The following is a 16,689-nucleotide window of genomic DNA, read 5'->3' on the forward strand; positions in this document are numbered from 1 at the left end:
AGGATCAAAAGGGTGTCAAGGTACCAGCAGGTGCAGTGAGTTTTGCTAGTGTGCCCAAAATATTTTACTCATGCTTGTTAACTTTCCTCTCACTCGACTTCCACAGCATATCATGCTCTGCCTCCCTGTTAGAGTTAACTACATGTCCTTTCCTCCACAAAACTCCCTGAACTCTGGCAAGACAGGGAAACCTGTGGGTCCCCACTGCAGCCAGCACCAGGCTGGGCATGCGGTGGGCATGGGGAGTGACCACTTTGGGCAGCATCTCTGCACCGTTTTTACACTGGGATCAGCTCTTCTCAGAACGGAGCCTTCTGGTGACGGTAACAGCTGATGCCCACCTTGTGAAGCTAGAACACATTTGTAGGTGTGGATCCAGGTGAGCAAACAGCTCCCTCAGGCTCCACAGCTAAACATCTAGACCAAGCAAGGAGCAGAGAAACTGAGGTCTCTTAGAGTAGAAAAAGCCCTTGAGTGCAGATGTCCCATCTCTCTGGACTCTCCACAAATAGAATGGGTGCACAAATAGAATGGGAAAAATAAAGTTTCAGGAAACAGTGCCCTCAACCCACAAATAAAAGGTTCCATTTTCACTCCATGAGGACAATGCTTCAAAGCACATACATTTTAGTAGCAGTGAACTCCTGTGTTATCAAAAGTGCATGTCATTTCAAAAGTCGAAGTCACATAACTCACATCCAGGGAAGTGGAAGATCATTCCAGCTTTCTGCAATCAAATAAGGGCCCTGCACAGGAATCCACTGTTCCAGACGTTCAGCAACAATATCCTGAAGGAATCAGGATAATTAATAAGGACTAAAACAGAATTAACTTTATGCAACTCTAGTTTAGATTGATGGAGCAGCTGGTCAGTTCATCCACACGTGAATTTTATATTTTTGTGATTCAGTGCTTCAGTTTTGTAGGCATTCAGATATGTTCTTCTGAACTAAGCAAATTAAATCTGTAAGAGACAGACACTGTGAACAGAAGTTTCACACATCTCAAAAGTCACAACTAAAGTGCAAGGGATAAAATATTGTATTTGATTCATGATAGCATCTTTCTGAAGTTCCTACAAAAGTAATGCTGTGGACCTGCCAGTATCCATGTCAAAGACTCGGAGTAACAGGACTCCATATCTAGAAAACTGGTCCACACTCTGGATTTCTGAAGTCATGCATAGCTATCGTAACAGACAATTTCCCTCAATGGAGACATTTTATTCTGTTTTTCATATGTCTTGCAGAGGCATATAAAAAAATTTCACAGCAGAGTTTAAAAAAGTAATGATGCTTTTCTTATATTAAGTCACATAATACATTTTACTGATTATATGGTCAGTAATAAGTTTAAATTTTTATTCATGTCAATCACTCCTTTTATCAGTAAGAATTTATTGAACATTTTAGAAGATTTTATTTATGTATTTTTAGAGAGAGAAAAAGGGAGGAAGAGAAACATCTTTGTGAGAGAGAAACATGAATCAGTTGTCTCTTATATGCACCCCGACTGGGGACCACACTCACAACACAGGCATGTGCCCCGACCAGGAATTGAACCAGCAACCTTTCGCTTTGTGAGATGATGCCCGGACCAACTGAGCCACACTGGTCAGGGCTAGACTGATCATTGTACATAAAGGTTTGTACAATTCTAGCACAGGTTTTACTAAAATAAATGCCACTACTATCTTTGTACGACTTAATAACAAAGAATAAATAGAGGACTGCATATTGTTAATTAAAAATAAGTATCCTGTTGTCCTATGTACATATAAATTCAAATTAAAAGTACAGTAGCATATTCTTTGGGAAAAATTCAAATAATGTAACAGTGAAATAGAAAACAACTCCTCAGATGACAGCCTCACATGACATGTGGCAAACCAAAGTACCCAGCTCCAAACCCAGATTCTTCACTGAGAAACAGGAAACATAGGCATGAGCACCAGGGTGGACCACCCAAAATGGCTGTGGTTCAAGAAAGGACAGCTGACATTTGTTTCATCTTCTTGATAGGACAAGCAACACATATTCTTGTCAGGAGATGCTAATTAAAAAGACAGAATCTGCCCCAATGTGAATATTATTAAGCTCTTGTTAAGCAACACACAAACTACGGCATAACCAGAGTTTATGCAGGCTCTCAAAAATCACAGAAAGTGGTACAGACACAGTTTTTTCAAGCACTCAGAGCCACATACTTTGACATTCCTGTGATAACCAGAGGTTTTATGCAGGCAAAGCAGAAGCCTCATCGCTCAATAAATAGTGTTGAAAAAACTGGGCAGCCATATCCAAAAAATGAAACTGGATGGCTATCTTACACCATGACAAAAATTTACTCAAGATGAATTGGACTTAACTGTAAGACCCAATACCATAAACCTCCTCAAAAATATTGGTGGCATGCTCCATGAATGACATCAGACCTGGCGATGACTTTTGGATTTGAAACCAAAAGCAGAGGCAACAAAAGCAAAAATGAACAAGTGGAACTACATCAAACTAAACATTTTCTGCAAAGAAAACCATAGTCAAAATGAAAAAGCATTGAATAGGGAGAAATGTTTGCACATCCTGTATCTGACAAGGGGTTAATAGTCAAAATCTGTAAAGAACTCACATAACGTAAAAGGAAAAAATTTTTAATCTTATTTTAAAATGGGCAGTGAATCTGAATAGACATTTCTTCCAAATTAGACATACAGAGAGCCAACAGGTACATGAAGAGATGCTCAACATCACTCATCATGAGGGAACTGCACATCAGAACCCCCGTGAGATATCACCACATACCTGTCAGAACAGCGGTCATCAAACGGACAGGAAACGTGTTGTCAAGGATGCAGACAAGAGGGAGCCCTTCACACTGCTGGAGGGAATCTAAACTGGTGCAGCCACTGTGAAAAACATACAGAGGCTACTAAAAAAATTAAAGCAAGAACTACCCTGGGGTTCAGCAAACCTACTTCTGGGTATTTATTCAAGGGAAATGAAATCATCATGTCAAAGACACAGCTGCACCACCATGGTCACTGCAGTGTGATCTGCAGTAGCTACGGCAAGAGAACAAATGATGTGCCCATCAGTGGCTGAATAAAGAAAAGGTGGTGTATATACACAATGGAATATTATTTGGCCTTTAAAGAAAGAATAAAATCTTTGCAACAACATGGATGGACCTAGAGGGTGTTGCGCTAAGTAAAGTAAGTCAGACAGAGAAAGACAAATACCATATGATCTCACTTATATGTGGAATCAAAACAAAACCACCAAGTACACAGATACAGAGAACAGACTGTGGGTTGCCAGTGGTGGGGTGGAGGGCAGAAAGAATGAAACAGGTGAAGGGGGTCAAAAGGTACAATCTTCCAGCTATAAAATATGTCACAGCACGATGACTATAGTTACAGTGTAGTAATACTGTTTGTAGGTTTGGAAGTTGCTAAAAGAGTAAATCTGAAAAGTTCTCATCAAAAGCAAAAATACGTTGTTTAACTATGGATGATGATGGATGCTAACTACAGTTACTGTGGTGATCATCTCCCAATACACACAAATATCAAATCATTACATTGTACACCTGAAACTATATAATGTATGCCCATTACAACTTGAGTTTTAAAAAACAGAACTAAAAATGGATCAAAAGGCTCTCCAATGCTGTACTCCTTCAACTTTACCTTGAAAAATTGTAGTGCATAATATTGCAAACACTAATTTGAAACTCAGACAATTACTTAGAAGATGACATCTAAGTTTATTATGAGTACAATTCATTAATTATATATAAAACAATTAGCAAGACCCTTTGTGATGCTTTTTAAAAAATAAATAAAATTCCAATTTAAGAGATACATACTAAACTGATGTTTGCAAATACCAAACCACTAATTATAATGGCAGAAATTTTTGGCTGGTAAAAGCAGCTTCATTTCAAAACAAGGAAGGGAATGGTAAATTTCATGATATATGTTCTTTGTTCCCCCTTGAAAAAAAGAAGCAGACAGCAGTAAGGGAGGAGACTAAGTTAAGCAACTATTGTGCTTAAGACTCTTCTAGGACTGTCTGTAGGTTCATCAGAGAGAGACAGAGAGAGGGAGAGACAGAGACAGAGAGAGAAGTAGAATGGCAATTTAAGCAAAGAGTTCTTGAGGGAGACCCAGGTTTTCTGGTAGTGCAAGATCCCAGTAGGTCAAGGCTCCTTCCTATGGGCACAAGTGGTCACCAAAAATGAGAAAATAGCACATGCCTCACAGACCTGAAATCTGAGCTAAGAAGGGAGGAAGGTCTAAGCTTGAACAGCAAACTGTCCCAGAGGATTGATACACAGAGGACAATCCATGGGGGTGGAACGGGAAAGAGCAGCTGTCACAACTCTGAGTAAACGCACACTTGTCCTTTCATACCTGAAGGCCCTGCCACGTGGAGGTGACACCTTCTCCAGGCTCAGGGGAGGCCCCACAGGGCCCATTTCCCTCCAACCTGACTATCGACACAGGAACATGGCACCATCAGGTCTCTGGTGCAGGGAGAACTCAATTTAGGGCACTAACTTCCAGTGCCACTTTCAGAACACGCAGCAGTAAAATACAATCTTCTCTTATCCCTTACTGCTGTACCGCAGTAAGAGTTGAGTTAGCATTTTTATCAGCCACGCTTTAGAATTTTAATGATTTTGCATTTTCGTCATGTCAGGCATTCCCTTCCCCTAACACAGTTTGCTATTTCTGGAAGAGGGATGTCATTCCCAACACTGCTCACAAGCCATGTGCCCTGCTGCCATCGGCGGTGATGACTTAAGAACTCATTTTCTAATACAAAATTCATGTGGATTTTTAAAATGTCTATATATGTTTGTTGGCAAAGATTCCACCTAACTGTGCTATTCTATTCCAAATTCGCTAGCACCTTGTTATACCCCACAAGTGTCTGAGAGTGGACTCTCTCTGACACTTCCATTCTTCCATGCACAACACAAAAAAGGTAGCTGTTTTTCATAATTATCATCACTAGTCATGAAATGCTATAGATACAGATTCATCACAGATTAAGTCACACTTTAGTATTAACTGTATTTAATCATAATTGACTTTTGATAATTGTTTATTTGTGTGCTGAAAAGCAATGTTAAGACTGGTTTGGTTGTGCCTGCCACAAGGTCCTACCTGCTCTAACCTAAGCTTCTGACCCACGGTTTCCTCAGTAACACACCCACCTCGCAGAGCTGCATGAGACTTCAATGAGCTGACACATAAACTACCCAGCACAATACTGGCCTCCAGTAATGACTGGATAAATGTTCATTCCGGTTTCCTTCCCCCCCACCCCACCCCCCATTTAATAAAACTAAATGCTTATATTGAGACGAAATAATAACAAATCATTTAGACTAGAATGTCACAAATAGAGGCTGACCTCCACATTCATTTAAGACAAAATTCATTAACTGGTGTACACATATATTTTCATTCACTATGATCTTTGCATGTTTCTGACATGGCTCAAGATGTTTAAATTAGAACCAATCGCAATGGCACCTTTAGTGTGCCTATCAGCTGAAGGTAAAACGCTTACATTTCATGAACGAGCAAATTCCAGTAAGAATGCACCCTGAGGCATTTATTAATCCTTTGACAATGTAAAACTGACCCATCCTTTGACATATTACTGGCACTTAACAAGGGAGTGGCCTCCAGCTGAATGAATAAATCATGATTTAAAAGACATAAATGTAGTTCACCATCAATTAAACAGCGAAAAAAAGAAAGCATCGGGATTGTAAGTAGGAATTAATAAAGGCCAAAGTAAATTTGGAAATTTTATCACATTCAAATCAACCCCATTTTTTATGTACCCCTAACAGTCAGTACACATTTTTTCCTCCTTTGGTTATTTATTTACTTCGATTCACTGAGGTGACGTTGGTTGATAGGGTCCTATAAGTTTCAAGTGTACGTTTCTATGACACATGATCTGATACTGCGTTGTGTGTCCACCATCCAAAGTCAAACCTTCCATCACCATACGTTAGGCCCCTTCACCTTTTACTACCCCTCTCCCAACCCTCCCTCCAGCAACCACCACACTGTTGTCTGTCTACATTTATGAGTTTCAGCCTTAGTCTGTACACATTTGTTACACATTGTCCCACAAAGGCATCAATGGGCTCTCTCCCCAAGCATGGCAAGAGCTTCCTGAAATAATCTTGGATTCACCTTTGTACCTAAACAGCTAACACCATGCTTGGCACATAGAAAGGACTCCATGATGTCTGTCAAAGAATAAATGGCCAGAGGAAGGGTTGGCAGTCCTATTATTAGCCCAGTAGTTTATGAAAAGTGTAAAACAACTCCCAGCCTTCAGAGAACTTTAACTAGTATAAGTTTCCCTTATGTGAATACTGTATATTACAATCTATATACATATATAGTATATATACACTTTATTCACACATGTATGCACCCATAGTGCATATATATATATATATATATATATATATATATATTCCATACACATATACTTATCATCTGTGTGGGTGTATATATATAGTATACACACACATATATATCCATTCAGTATGCATATATACAAGTGTATATAGTGTCCACAAATATATATACATATATATGTGCATATATAGCATTCATCCATGCAGACACATATAGTGCACACACACATATATAGCATACATTCTATATACCCACTATATATATATATATATATATATATATATATATATATATATATCCATATGGTGCATATACATAGAATATACATGCACATACCACATGTATATATAACATGCATGTATACCTATAGTGCAGATGTTCATAATGCGTACTTATATACTTATATTGTGTATATGTACACATATATACAGTATACACATATAAACACAGTGTGCTCATATATAATGTGTGTATATTATATGTGCATATAATGTATACCTGTTATACAAACAGATGCACAATGTACATACATACAGTGTACACACACATGCATAGCATACATACATGGAGACCCTGAAAGGGCCCTGAATAATATCACCCTTTAACATGCCATAGAAATTCTGCCAGTTCTACACAAACAAAATTGTTTTAAAACTCTAACTCCATCAGGATTTTAGAAAACTAATTCTAATGAATGCAACTCATGACAAAAACGCAGTGAAAAACTGTGAAGCCCCTTTCCCTTAGGGCCTGGCTTGGTGGTGAGTCGTGTCCTCATGCAGGATGTGCATGCAGGCCGGTCAGGAAAGGGGTCAGTATCCTTTTAAAACATCAGAAAAGAAACTTGTCATCATGTTTTGGCCCTTTAGACAAAACCTGTTATTTAATAAAGTTCCTGCTAAACTTCTTGAGTCACAGAATCTCTGTGTCAGATTATTCTTAATTTCCTAGGGAAACAGACACGCATCCCAGGAAGAAACCCACCGCAGCCTGGAAGGAAGTCAGCCTTCTCCAGCAGCCACAACACGTGGGAGCAATCCAGTGCCACCATTAAATGTCCCTGTCACTCCGCCACTCAGCAAATATGACTTTTCTGATGCTATGTTTTTTCTTTCATTGAATTAAGCTACAAAGGAGAAAGAGCCAATGTGTTTATATATTTTTAAAAAATTAAAATGCAACTTTCTAAATGAAAAATTGCTATACAAGGTCTGTCTAGAAAAAGTCCAACCATTGTTGATATAATGAGAACAGTTTGCACAACACTGATGTAACCTGGCAGCCAAGGAGAGTGAACTGGAATACACACGTGTAAACAATGACGACTTCACTGTACTGGTCAGTGGGAGCACTAGACACCATTGAATGAGCATGTGTACTGTGTGGCTGTCGCATTCAAAATGACTGAGTAGAGCAAAGAATCTGCATCAAATTTTGTGTTAAACTTGAACATTCCTCCACGGAAACTATTCAGATGATTCAGAAGGCCACCACTATGGGCAACAGGTGATGGGTAGCTTCATCATGACAACACGCCTACTCAGGCATCACACATTGGGTGCAGAGTTTTTTGGTGACACATCAAATTGCCCAGGTGATTCAATCCCTCTACAGCCCAGATTTGGTGCCCTGCAACTTCTGGCTTTTCCCAAAACTACAGTCACCTTTGAAAGAGAAGAGATTTCAGACTGTCAATGAGATTCAGTAAAATATGCCTACAACAGGGCAGCTGATAGTGGTTGGGAGAACTGTGTGAGTTCCCAAGGTACCTACTTTGAAGAGGACTGAGGCGTCCTTGTCCTATGTACAATGTTTCTTGTATCTTGTATCTTCTTCAGTAAATGTCTCTATTTTTCATATCACATGGCTGGATACCTTCTGGACAGACCTCATATGTTAACAGTATACTATAAATATTCACTAAAACAGTGGCTATTGTAGAAAAAATAAAGGCATAAAGTCTTCTTCAAATAAATATAAACAAGCTTCTGGGAATACAAAAACCAAGGAAATTTACCTAAGGAAAACTGTTCATCAAAGCTGTGTGATTTGAAAATGTACTCACAGATTCTTTTAAAGATTTGTATGGAAATACTTAAACATCTATGGAAAAAATAAGAATGAAAATACCACTATCAGGATCTTCATACACAAAGATTTTAATGTCTCTTCAATGAAATTAAATAAAACTGTATTGTTTAGGTAATGGTTTCTGCTGTTCTTTCTTGGAAGTTGTGACTGGAATGAACACCAAGAGGGAGTAAGTGAGCAAACAGTGAGGTCAGGCAGACAGGAGAGGGGCAGTGAGCAGTGGCTGAACCCTGGTTCTTGAGCTCTGGGAGAGTTCCGTCCCCAGCCCCCGCACTGCAGGAGAGATGAGAACATGTCTTTAGAAGCACTCAGCCTCCCACATGCCTTATTCAATCCTCTCCACTCTAGCTGCCCAAGTGCAGCCTAAGCCCAAAACCTCATAACCTCTTAGTTATTCATTATATATAACATGCACTTGGTTATTACAGTGTCCATGGTTACACAAGAACCTGAAAGGAAAAAAGTTCAGACTTGATTCTCTGAGGAGACAGAAACAAGCCAAACAAATCCCAGCACAGCACAGCCCACTCGAGGGGGCATCTGAGGAGGAAATCTGAGGAAGAGCCTCCACTCCTGGTAATTCTCTTTGGAACTGACCCAATGCAAACAAATACAGAAAATTTTCTTTGTAAAAACTCATAGTGTATTCACGATGAAAGAAGCAGGAAGCCTAGTGACTTGGGAGTAGAAGGAAAACCAATGTTACATCGTTTATATTAGGAAGAAGAATGTTTGCAAATCGGGTATTCACGGCCCTCGGGCCACGAGCACAGCTGCCCTTGGAATCACTGTGACACACATTTGCCTCTCTTGTTTTAATAACATGGAGCCAAACACTGTAATGACACACAGCAGCTACAAAGAAAGTCTTTTTAGGTGCTCAGAATTTCCGTAAAAAGAAGAAGAAATCACTGATTATAGAAGTTCCGGTGATTTAGTTACAAAGAAATGAAAGCAAGTTTCCACTTTCAGGTAAGAAAACTTCTAGGTATAAATGACCCATGGACACGGACAACCGGGTGGGCACTGATGATGGGAGTAGGGGTGGGGGCACGGGAGAGCCACAGGAAAGTTGGGACAACCATAACAGAACAACGATAAAAAAGAAAAAGAAAAGAAAAGAAAAGAAAAATGCAACTGAAATGCAAAAAAAAGATTTGTGCAGTGTATGGAGAGGGTACTGTGACTGATCAAACATGTCAAAAGTGGTTTGTGAAGTCTCATGCTGGAGATTTCATGCTGGATGATGCTCCACGGTCAGGTAGGCCAACTGAAGTCGACAGTGATCAAATCAAGGCATTAATTGAGAACAATCAATGTTATACCACACAGAAGATACCCGACATGCTCGAAATACACAAATCAATAAAGTTATTGGTGAAAATGGAAAAAAGAAAAGAAAACTTCTGATGTATATCACAACTACCATCTTCAGGAAAAAGTGTGATTATTTTTCTTGGTAAATGAAAACAATATGTATTTAAGATCATTTTGCCACATATAATAAAAGGCACCTCGTCAGTCATCATAATATTCTCACTTGAGCAACTTGTAGATGTATAAAATCTTACAGATTTACAAAAGATCTACAAAACATATAAATCTACCAAACTGTTTGCGTAACCACTTTTATCCCCACAAAATGTAACATACACAGAAATGCATGATATCTCCTCCAAAGGAACACTCAGCTGTGTAAGTGAGCTTATAAAAAAAAAGTGCCATTGTATTAAAAGCATATCCTTTGCTTCTGAAAAGCCAAGTATGTGCAAAACAAACACGGTCTCCGCAAACCTTTCACACCCTTCTACAGGCTGCCTCACACACTCAGCACCAAGACAAGGAGCAGCACGGATTCATCAGGAACACGCGGAACACAGGTGGTGAGCACACACGTGTGCATCGTGTTCTCTGGGGAGGAGCTCGGTGTTCACACCAAGAGACCTGAAAATCTGCACACTTTCCAGGCCACTAATTATTCTCTCATTTTTATCCTAAAGAAGTCACCTACAATATAGGAAAGAAGCCTTTTTTATGATACATTTGTTAATCTAAACACTACTGGGAAGTGCTGGTACTTACATGACAGCGGAGAGGCGGGCAAGAACAAAGGATGTCCTCCACAAAGGATGCCTAAGACTAACTTCAGCAGAAGGAAGGCACTTCAGGAAATTATTTAATGTTTATATTAAATAAAATTAATGATTTCATATTTTTATTACAATTGATCAAATCACTCCTCTGAAATGTGACCACAAGCATTAAACTTAGGTACCAAGTAAGACAACTTGATTTCGACAGTGTCCACGTCACTTGTGTGGCATGCCACTAAAAGCACAGGGCAATGTGGCAGCCCTCACTATCGGCAGTACTCACAAGTTATCTATCTGGGAACAGAAGAGAGGAAAAGTTCACATGGAATAAATTCTTCCTGAGTACCTACACAGACGGTAAGAGACCATTCTTCTACACAGGAACTCATTACCAAACTTTACACTAAGATTCTTCTAAACTGCAAATCCCCCTAGAGAGTCTTAAATACTCAGATTTCAATATACACAATGTCGTAAGAAGTTCAGAAAAGGAACAGCGGGAAGGTAAGGCATGTGCTACAGAGCAGCAGGGACAGGCTGGAAGCCCCGCCCCGCCCCTGCTGGGCTGCCTGGACACGCTTACTAATCTCTCCCTGAGCCTCAGCCTCCACCAGAGTAACAGGGGACAGCACTGCCTACTCCAGTGATTTCTCTTGGTATTAAAGGTATATAAGTGCTTAGCTCGTGTGAAGCTCGATAAATGGAAGGAATTTCTATTACAATTATCATCATGATCATAATAGAAACTCATCTGATGCAGAAACATATTAAATGCACAACAGGAAGGTTAGAAAAGCCAAATTCTATCCTATTTATTACTTGAATTTAAAAAACCACTGAAAAATTTGTTGTGAACCAAAAACTGAAATCTTGAGGGTCCATGCTGATGACCACAGCCAGATGCTCCTTCCACAAGAACCACGTGTGGCTTCTCGATATGACCCATTAAGGCACGGAAGCAAGGGCAGCCTGGTGCTGGTTTGCTGCTGTCTTTACTTGTGACCTTGTTCAAGCGCCAGCCTCGGCCTCGGTGCCACCCGAAGAGCAGGGGCTATGCTGCAGGTCGCCCTACATCCAGCACCGACTCTGTTGCCTTCTCTAGACAGGACTGCCCCTCGTACGAGGTTCCACTGGACTTGGCTTTTACATCCTCCTTTTAACTACACACCCATGTACCTATGAGCAACAACAAAATAAAAAAACAAATACTCAGACAGGAAAAGAGAAAAAAGTACATGATCCTTGTCCTATTCCACAGGCAACTTATGTGTAAAGCAACAGGAAAGTTATGATAACCTTTAAACTAACAGCAACAACCATTTAACACGTCCTTTTGAAATGTTTTCACTCATCGGGAACATCTTCACCGGGCGTGTTTTTAGGAAATCGGTTCGCAGATTTCCCACAATTTCCTGCCCCCTGACCCTCACTCAGTCACACCACCTCTCGGGGAACAAGTCTGGAAGCCTACTTAGAGACTGGTTCCCTTTTCACTATATTTAAAACAAAAAAACAGACAAACAAAAAAGGCCCCTCTGAAGTCCAAAGAATACGTTTGTGTGTTAAGTTTCCCACTGATCTTGTGAAAACAAAGGTGCTATTATTTCATGTTATCGTGTAGCTCACCATCCCTGTTGTCACGGGAATCGTCAGTCAGCTCCCTGCAAACTGTGGGTGCAGAGTGGGCAGCAAAGCTCACACGATGCCTCTTAACTGTCCACCAAATTCATCCAGGAGGAACTGGCTCCTGTGACTGGAGCTCCTGGAGAATCCTCAGATGGCAGCAGACAAATATACAAAGACACATTTCCTTAAAGAAAAACTCAATTTCTGATTTCCCTTAGAAAAAAAAACATCAGGACCAGAATATAAAAGAACATTCAGAAAAACAACAGCAGGTCTGGAAAAAAAAACTGTTCTGTTCTGGGTTCAGAGTCTAGCACTTCCCCAATCTGCTTTCCTCCCCAGCATCCAGGGAAAGTGCTGCTGGGCCACCGATGTGGCTGCCCTCGTGAGCCGGTGACAAGAGTGTGGGAGGTACAGAGACACCAATAGGAAGCTAGAGAGGAGGCCCTGTCCTGGACCCTCCCAAAGGAGGAAATGGTACAGATAGGACACAGGGACACAAGACGGCCCACCTGGGTCAGCATCCACTGACCAGCCCACGAGACATGTGCCACTGCTGGTCAGAGAGGAGCCACCACAGGAGTAGCCATCCAAGTGACCATCCTGTGAGACAGCCAGGCACCACTAGCTCTCCCCAGCACCTGCTGCCTCCACAGGCCCTGGCTCTCTGCTGGTCTCTCTGTAGCACACAGACAGGCCTTATTCCAGGTCTGCAGATCAGCAGTGACTAGACTCTAGGTTTTTCTCAGAATCAAGAGCACCTCAAACCGCCCTGGCCAGGGTGGTTCAGGTGGTATGAGCATTGTCCTATAACTGAAGGGTTGAGGGTTCAATTCCCAGTCAGGGCTCATCCAGCACATACAGGAAGCAACCAATTGATGTTTCTCTCTCACATCAATGTTTCTCTCCCTCTCTCCCTTCCTCTCTCTCTAAAAGCAATGAAAATAAAAATGTCCTCAAGTGAGGGTAAAAAGGGAAAGAAAAGAAAACCTCAAACCATTAAGAAGCCAGGATGGCAGCAGTGGGGCAAATACAAGAGAGAGCCTGAGAGAAGGAAGAGAGCTGGCACCTGGCCCTGCGGGCACCAAGGTGCCAAGGTGCCTGGTCATACAGCCACCACAGGCAGTCACGTGCATGTTTCAGAAAACTATCTGAGGGGCTCCTGCACACATGTACACACACACCTCATATGTGCACGTGTCCTCGCATGTACACATCCCAGATCACATACTACATGTGCACACACACCTATCCATGTGAATACATCTCAGACCACACACCACATGAGCACACACCCACATGTGTACATATCCCAGACTAACCTCCACACTGCACCCCACCATAGGTATACATCCCAGACCACACTGCACAACCCCCCCATATGTACACATTCAAGACCACACACCACATGTGCACAACCCCACATGTCTACACCCCAGAACACACATCACACATGTATATTCACTCCCATATGTGCCTATCCCAGACCACACTCCACACAGCCCCATATGTACACATCCAAGACCACACACCACAGCATACAAAAACCACTTTCCTAGTCTCTTTCCACCTGAATCAGCTCATGACTGACCATCATCTGGAAGGCCCAGCATGACACTTCCTGATTCCAACACACCTGGGTCTGGGAACACAAGGTCAGCGACAACATCCCTGGCCACCTTGGAACCAGAAAGACACGGCCATCAGGCACTGAACACGAGCAGCAGGGGCTCGGGAGGTGGACCATGCCCATCATCCCCTCGTGCCCAGCTTCCCAGGGAAGAGGAAGGAGAGGCAGCTCTGAGCGTCTCCAGGGCGGGGTTTTTCCTGTTGGAGTCACACAGGCCCCGGGCTGACAGGCCCAACTGTGACCCCGGCTCCCTGATGGTCTCCCTGCCTGTGTGACAGGCTCTCGAAAGTCACTACAGATCCTCGGAATGGGGCTAGGTTCCACTTTCTCCCTTAAAAACACCACCTCTCATATGGGAAAAAGAAAAAATCAATCAGGAACAAAATCAAATAAAAGCCATAAAACACAGCCATCAATTTAAACATTAAAATTTAATAACACTTTAAATTGAAGATGAGTTAAGTGACATTTTCAAATATCTAAAAGCAGGCAGGCAGCCTCTGGTGGGGGGCGGGTGCCCCACACACAGACTGTTTCCGTCACTGCCCAGGTTGGACAACGGCCAAAATGTTCATGTGGACAGAGGAGGTCTGGACTGATTACTTCCCTGGCAGCTGTCCCTGTCCCAAAGCAGCTGATTAACATGTAAGGAGATGTGAGGAGGTAAGAGGACAGATGCCACCAGCCTCCAGCCTGGACACAGAAGAAGTAAGGCTCCAGACTGTCCTCACCCACACCCAGCACCACAGCCCAGCCAAGAGTGAACCAGAGACTTAGCAGTTCCTCCCAAAGAAGGAAAGGTGGTGAGCTCACCTGCAGTGATGCCGGCTGCAGCTAAGGGAGAAGCCAGGAAAAAGATGCTTAATCTTGCTCATAGGACAATCATTGGATGCACTCAGCTCTCCCTCCACTCTGATTTCTCTATCTCACTAAATAGCTTGGCACAACCCTTCCTGGAGCTACACAGTGGGAATCTGAAACTACAGCTGCTGAAACAGGATCCCAGCACAATTTACCTGCTATGGTATGTGTTTCTCCTTAAAAAGAAACTCCATTTGTAGGGCCAAGAACTGACTCCCCAGTCCATCTGCACACCCTACCGTGTCCACACATTCTTTAGAAGAGAGGCCACAGGTCACCTGAGCTGTGATTGAGGAGGTGGTGTGGGGGGACAACCTGGGCTACTCCTGCTTCCCCTCAGTTCCCTCTGAGTTGTTGCCAGAAGGACCTTGACCATCAGAGGCCATAGACACCTACCAACAAGGACCTGGGAGCCCAGGAGACACCCCATGAGGTGATGAGATTGGTTTATTGTCACATAGTGTGTTGTACACTACCCTCCCCCAAGAGAACCAGAAGCTGCTGGAAACCACGGTTTCCTGTAAATTGTGACACCAACATCAAAATCCAGCACAAGGGAGCTGAAGGGGACTCAGAACCATGTGTCTGAAGGATCTGGACTCTTCTGATGTGGGTTCTCAGGGGGCTCTCTGTAAATAAGGCTCAGGCCGCAGCCTTCTACCTCCAGAAAGATTGGATGGTGGGCCATTTGTCATTTCTCAATGTTGTCAAGACTCTACTTTCTCCCAAAGCATTGTGCTGTCAACACAGTCCTGCCAGGTAAGCCAACAGGGAACACACAGCACATACAGATGAGTATAGGTAGGGCAACAAACAAAATGGTGGTTCACCCATTCAGACCTAGTGCATCCAGCTCATGTAAGGAAGGCTTCACGGGGTAAGGATGTTATGGTCAGAATGCCTGTGTCCCCCCAAAACTTATGGCTGAAACCTAACACCCAATGTGATGGTGCTACGAGGTAACACCATCAGAGAGGTGAGGAGGTCATGAGGGTGGAGCCCCCATGATGCGATTAGCACCCTTTAGAAAAAAACCCTGAGTCCCCTCGCACCTTCCTCCATGTCAGGTCACAGTGAGAAGACTCCTTTGTAAACCAGGAAGCAGGATCTCACGAGACACTGAATCTGCCAACGCCTTAACCTTGGACTCCCATCCTCCAGACTGAGAAATGGACGTCTGTTGTTTAGAAGCCCCCAGGCTGTGGTGTTCTGTTATAATGGCCCAAATGGATCCAAGGCCATAGAGAACCTGAGAAGCGAGAGGATAGATAAGCATCTCCTTAGGACTTCAGACAATGCCAGGATTTAGGACAAGAATAAGAAGAAATCCTCTCTTAAAGAAATTTTCAATCTAAATGTGAACAGAACCAAGGAGCATGAATGCAGAACACAGGGAGGTACACAGCATCAGAAATGTTCCCGAAGAACTGGTCATAAATTATGTTCAGCAAATAGCAAATGCCTCTCGAGCACTTTCATTTCTAATAATCCTAGAGAGAATAATTCTATAAAACCAAGATGTACAGCCATAGCAGCTTCACAAACCAGAGCTTCACTGCCTAAAGCTCTGACAGCTCGCTAAATTGCAGCAGGGAACCAAACCTAATGTAGTTCACAGGGACCAGGAAGCGGGCTGAACAAGGTGCTTCTCTACCAGTGCCATCCTGACCCTCTCTGGGCTTTTGCAAATGCATCTCCAAGGTACAAATCCCATTAAAAACTGAGGGATATGGTATAATATGGTGATCAGGGGACTTTATAACACTAACTGCAAGACCCAATGTGACAAAATTGTGACTCTAAAAGAATGCACTTGATCAACACTTAAAGACACTTAATCACCACAGTAAAATTTGGGGGGTGGGGGTGGGTTTTGGTTGTTTTCCATCAAACATTCCTAACTACCCTATAAAAGGGAAAGACAGTTTGCT

At 42.3% G+C, this 16,689-nt stretch overlaps 1 protein-coding gene across 13 annotated transcripts in view; it reads right to left on the minus strand.

The window, feature by feature from the left end:
• The window catches only part of DIP2C (disco interacting protein 2 homolog C), a 446,223-nt gene that overhangs the window by 313,236 nt on the left and 116,298 nt on the right, over positions 1 to 16,689 (minus strand). The window contains exon 1 of one of the 13 annotated variants that reach the window (XM_045820047.1): positions 697 to 736. The exons of 11 other annotated variants lie outside the window; for them this stretch is intronic. In XM_045820047.1, coding sequence (XP_045676003.1) covers positions 697 to 718 — 22 coding nt within the window. In that variant the 5' untranslated portion in view covers positions 719 to 736. Of the gene's footprint in view, positions 1 to 696; positions 737 to 16,689 lie in introns of those variants that run through there. One more of the 13 variants, XM_045820041.1, reaches the window with a different exon arrangement.

The sequence above is a fragment of the Phyllostomus hastatus genome, unplaced genomic scaffold (assembly GCF_019186645.2).
Source record: "Phyllostomus hastatus isolate PE091 unplaced genomic scaffold, TTU_PhHast_1.1 phas_scaffold_39, whole genome shotgun sequence".
NCBI lineage: Eukaryota > Metazoa > Chordata > Mammalia > Chiroptera > Phyllostomidae > Phyllostomus > Phyllostomus hastatus.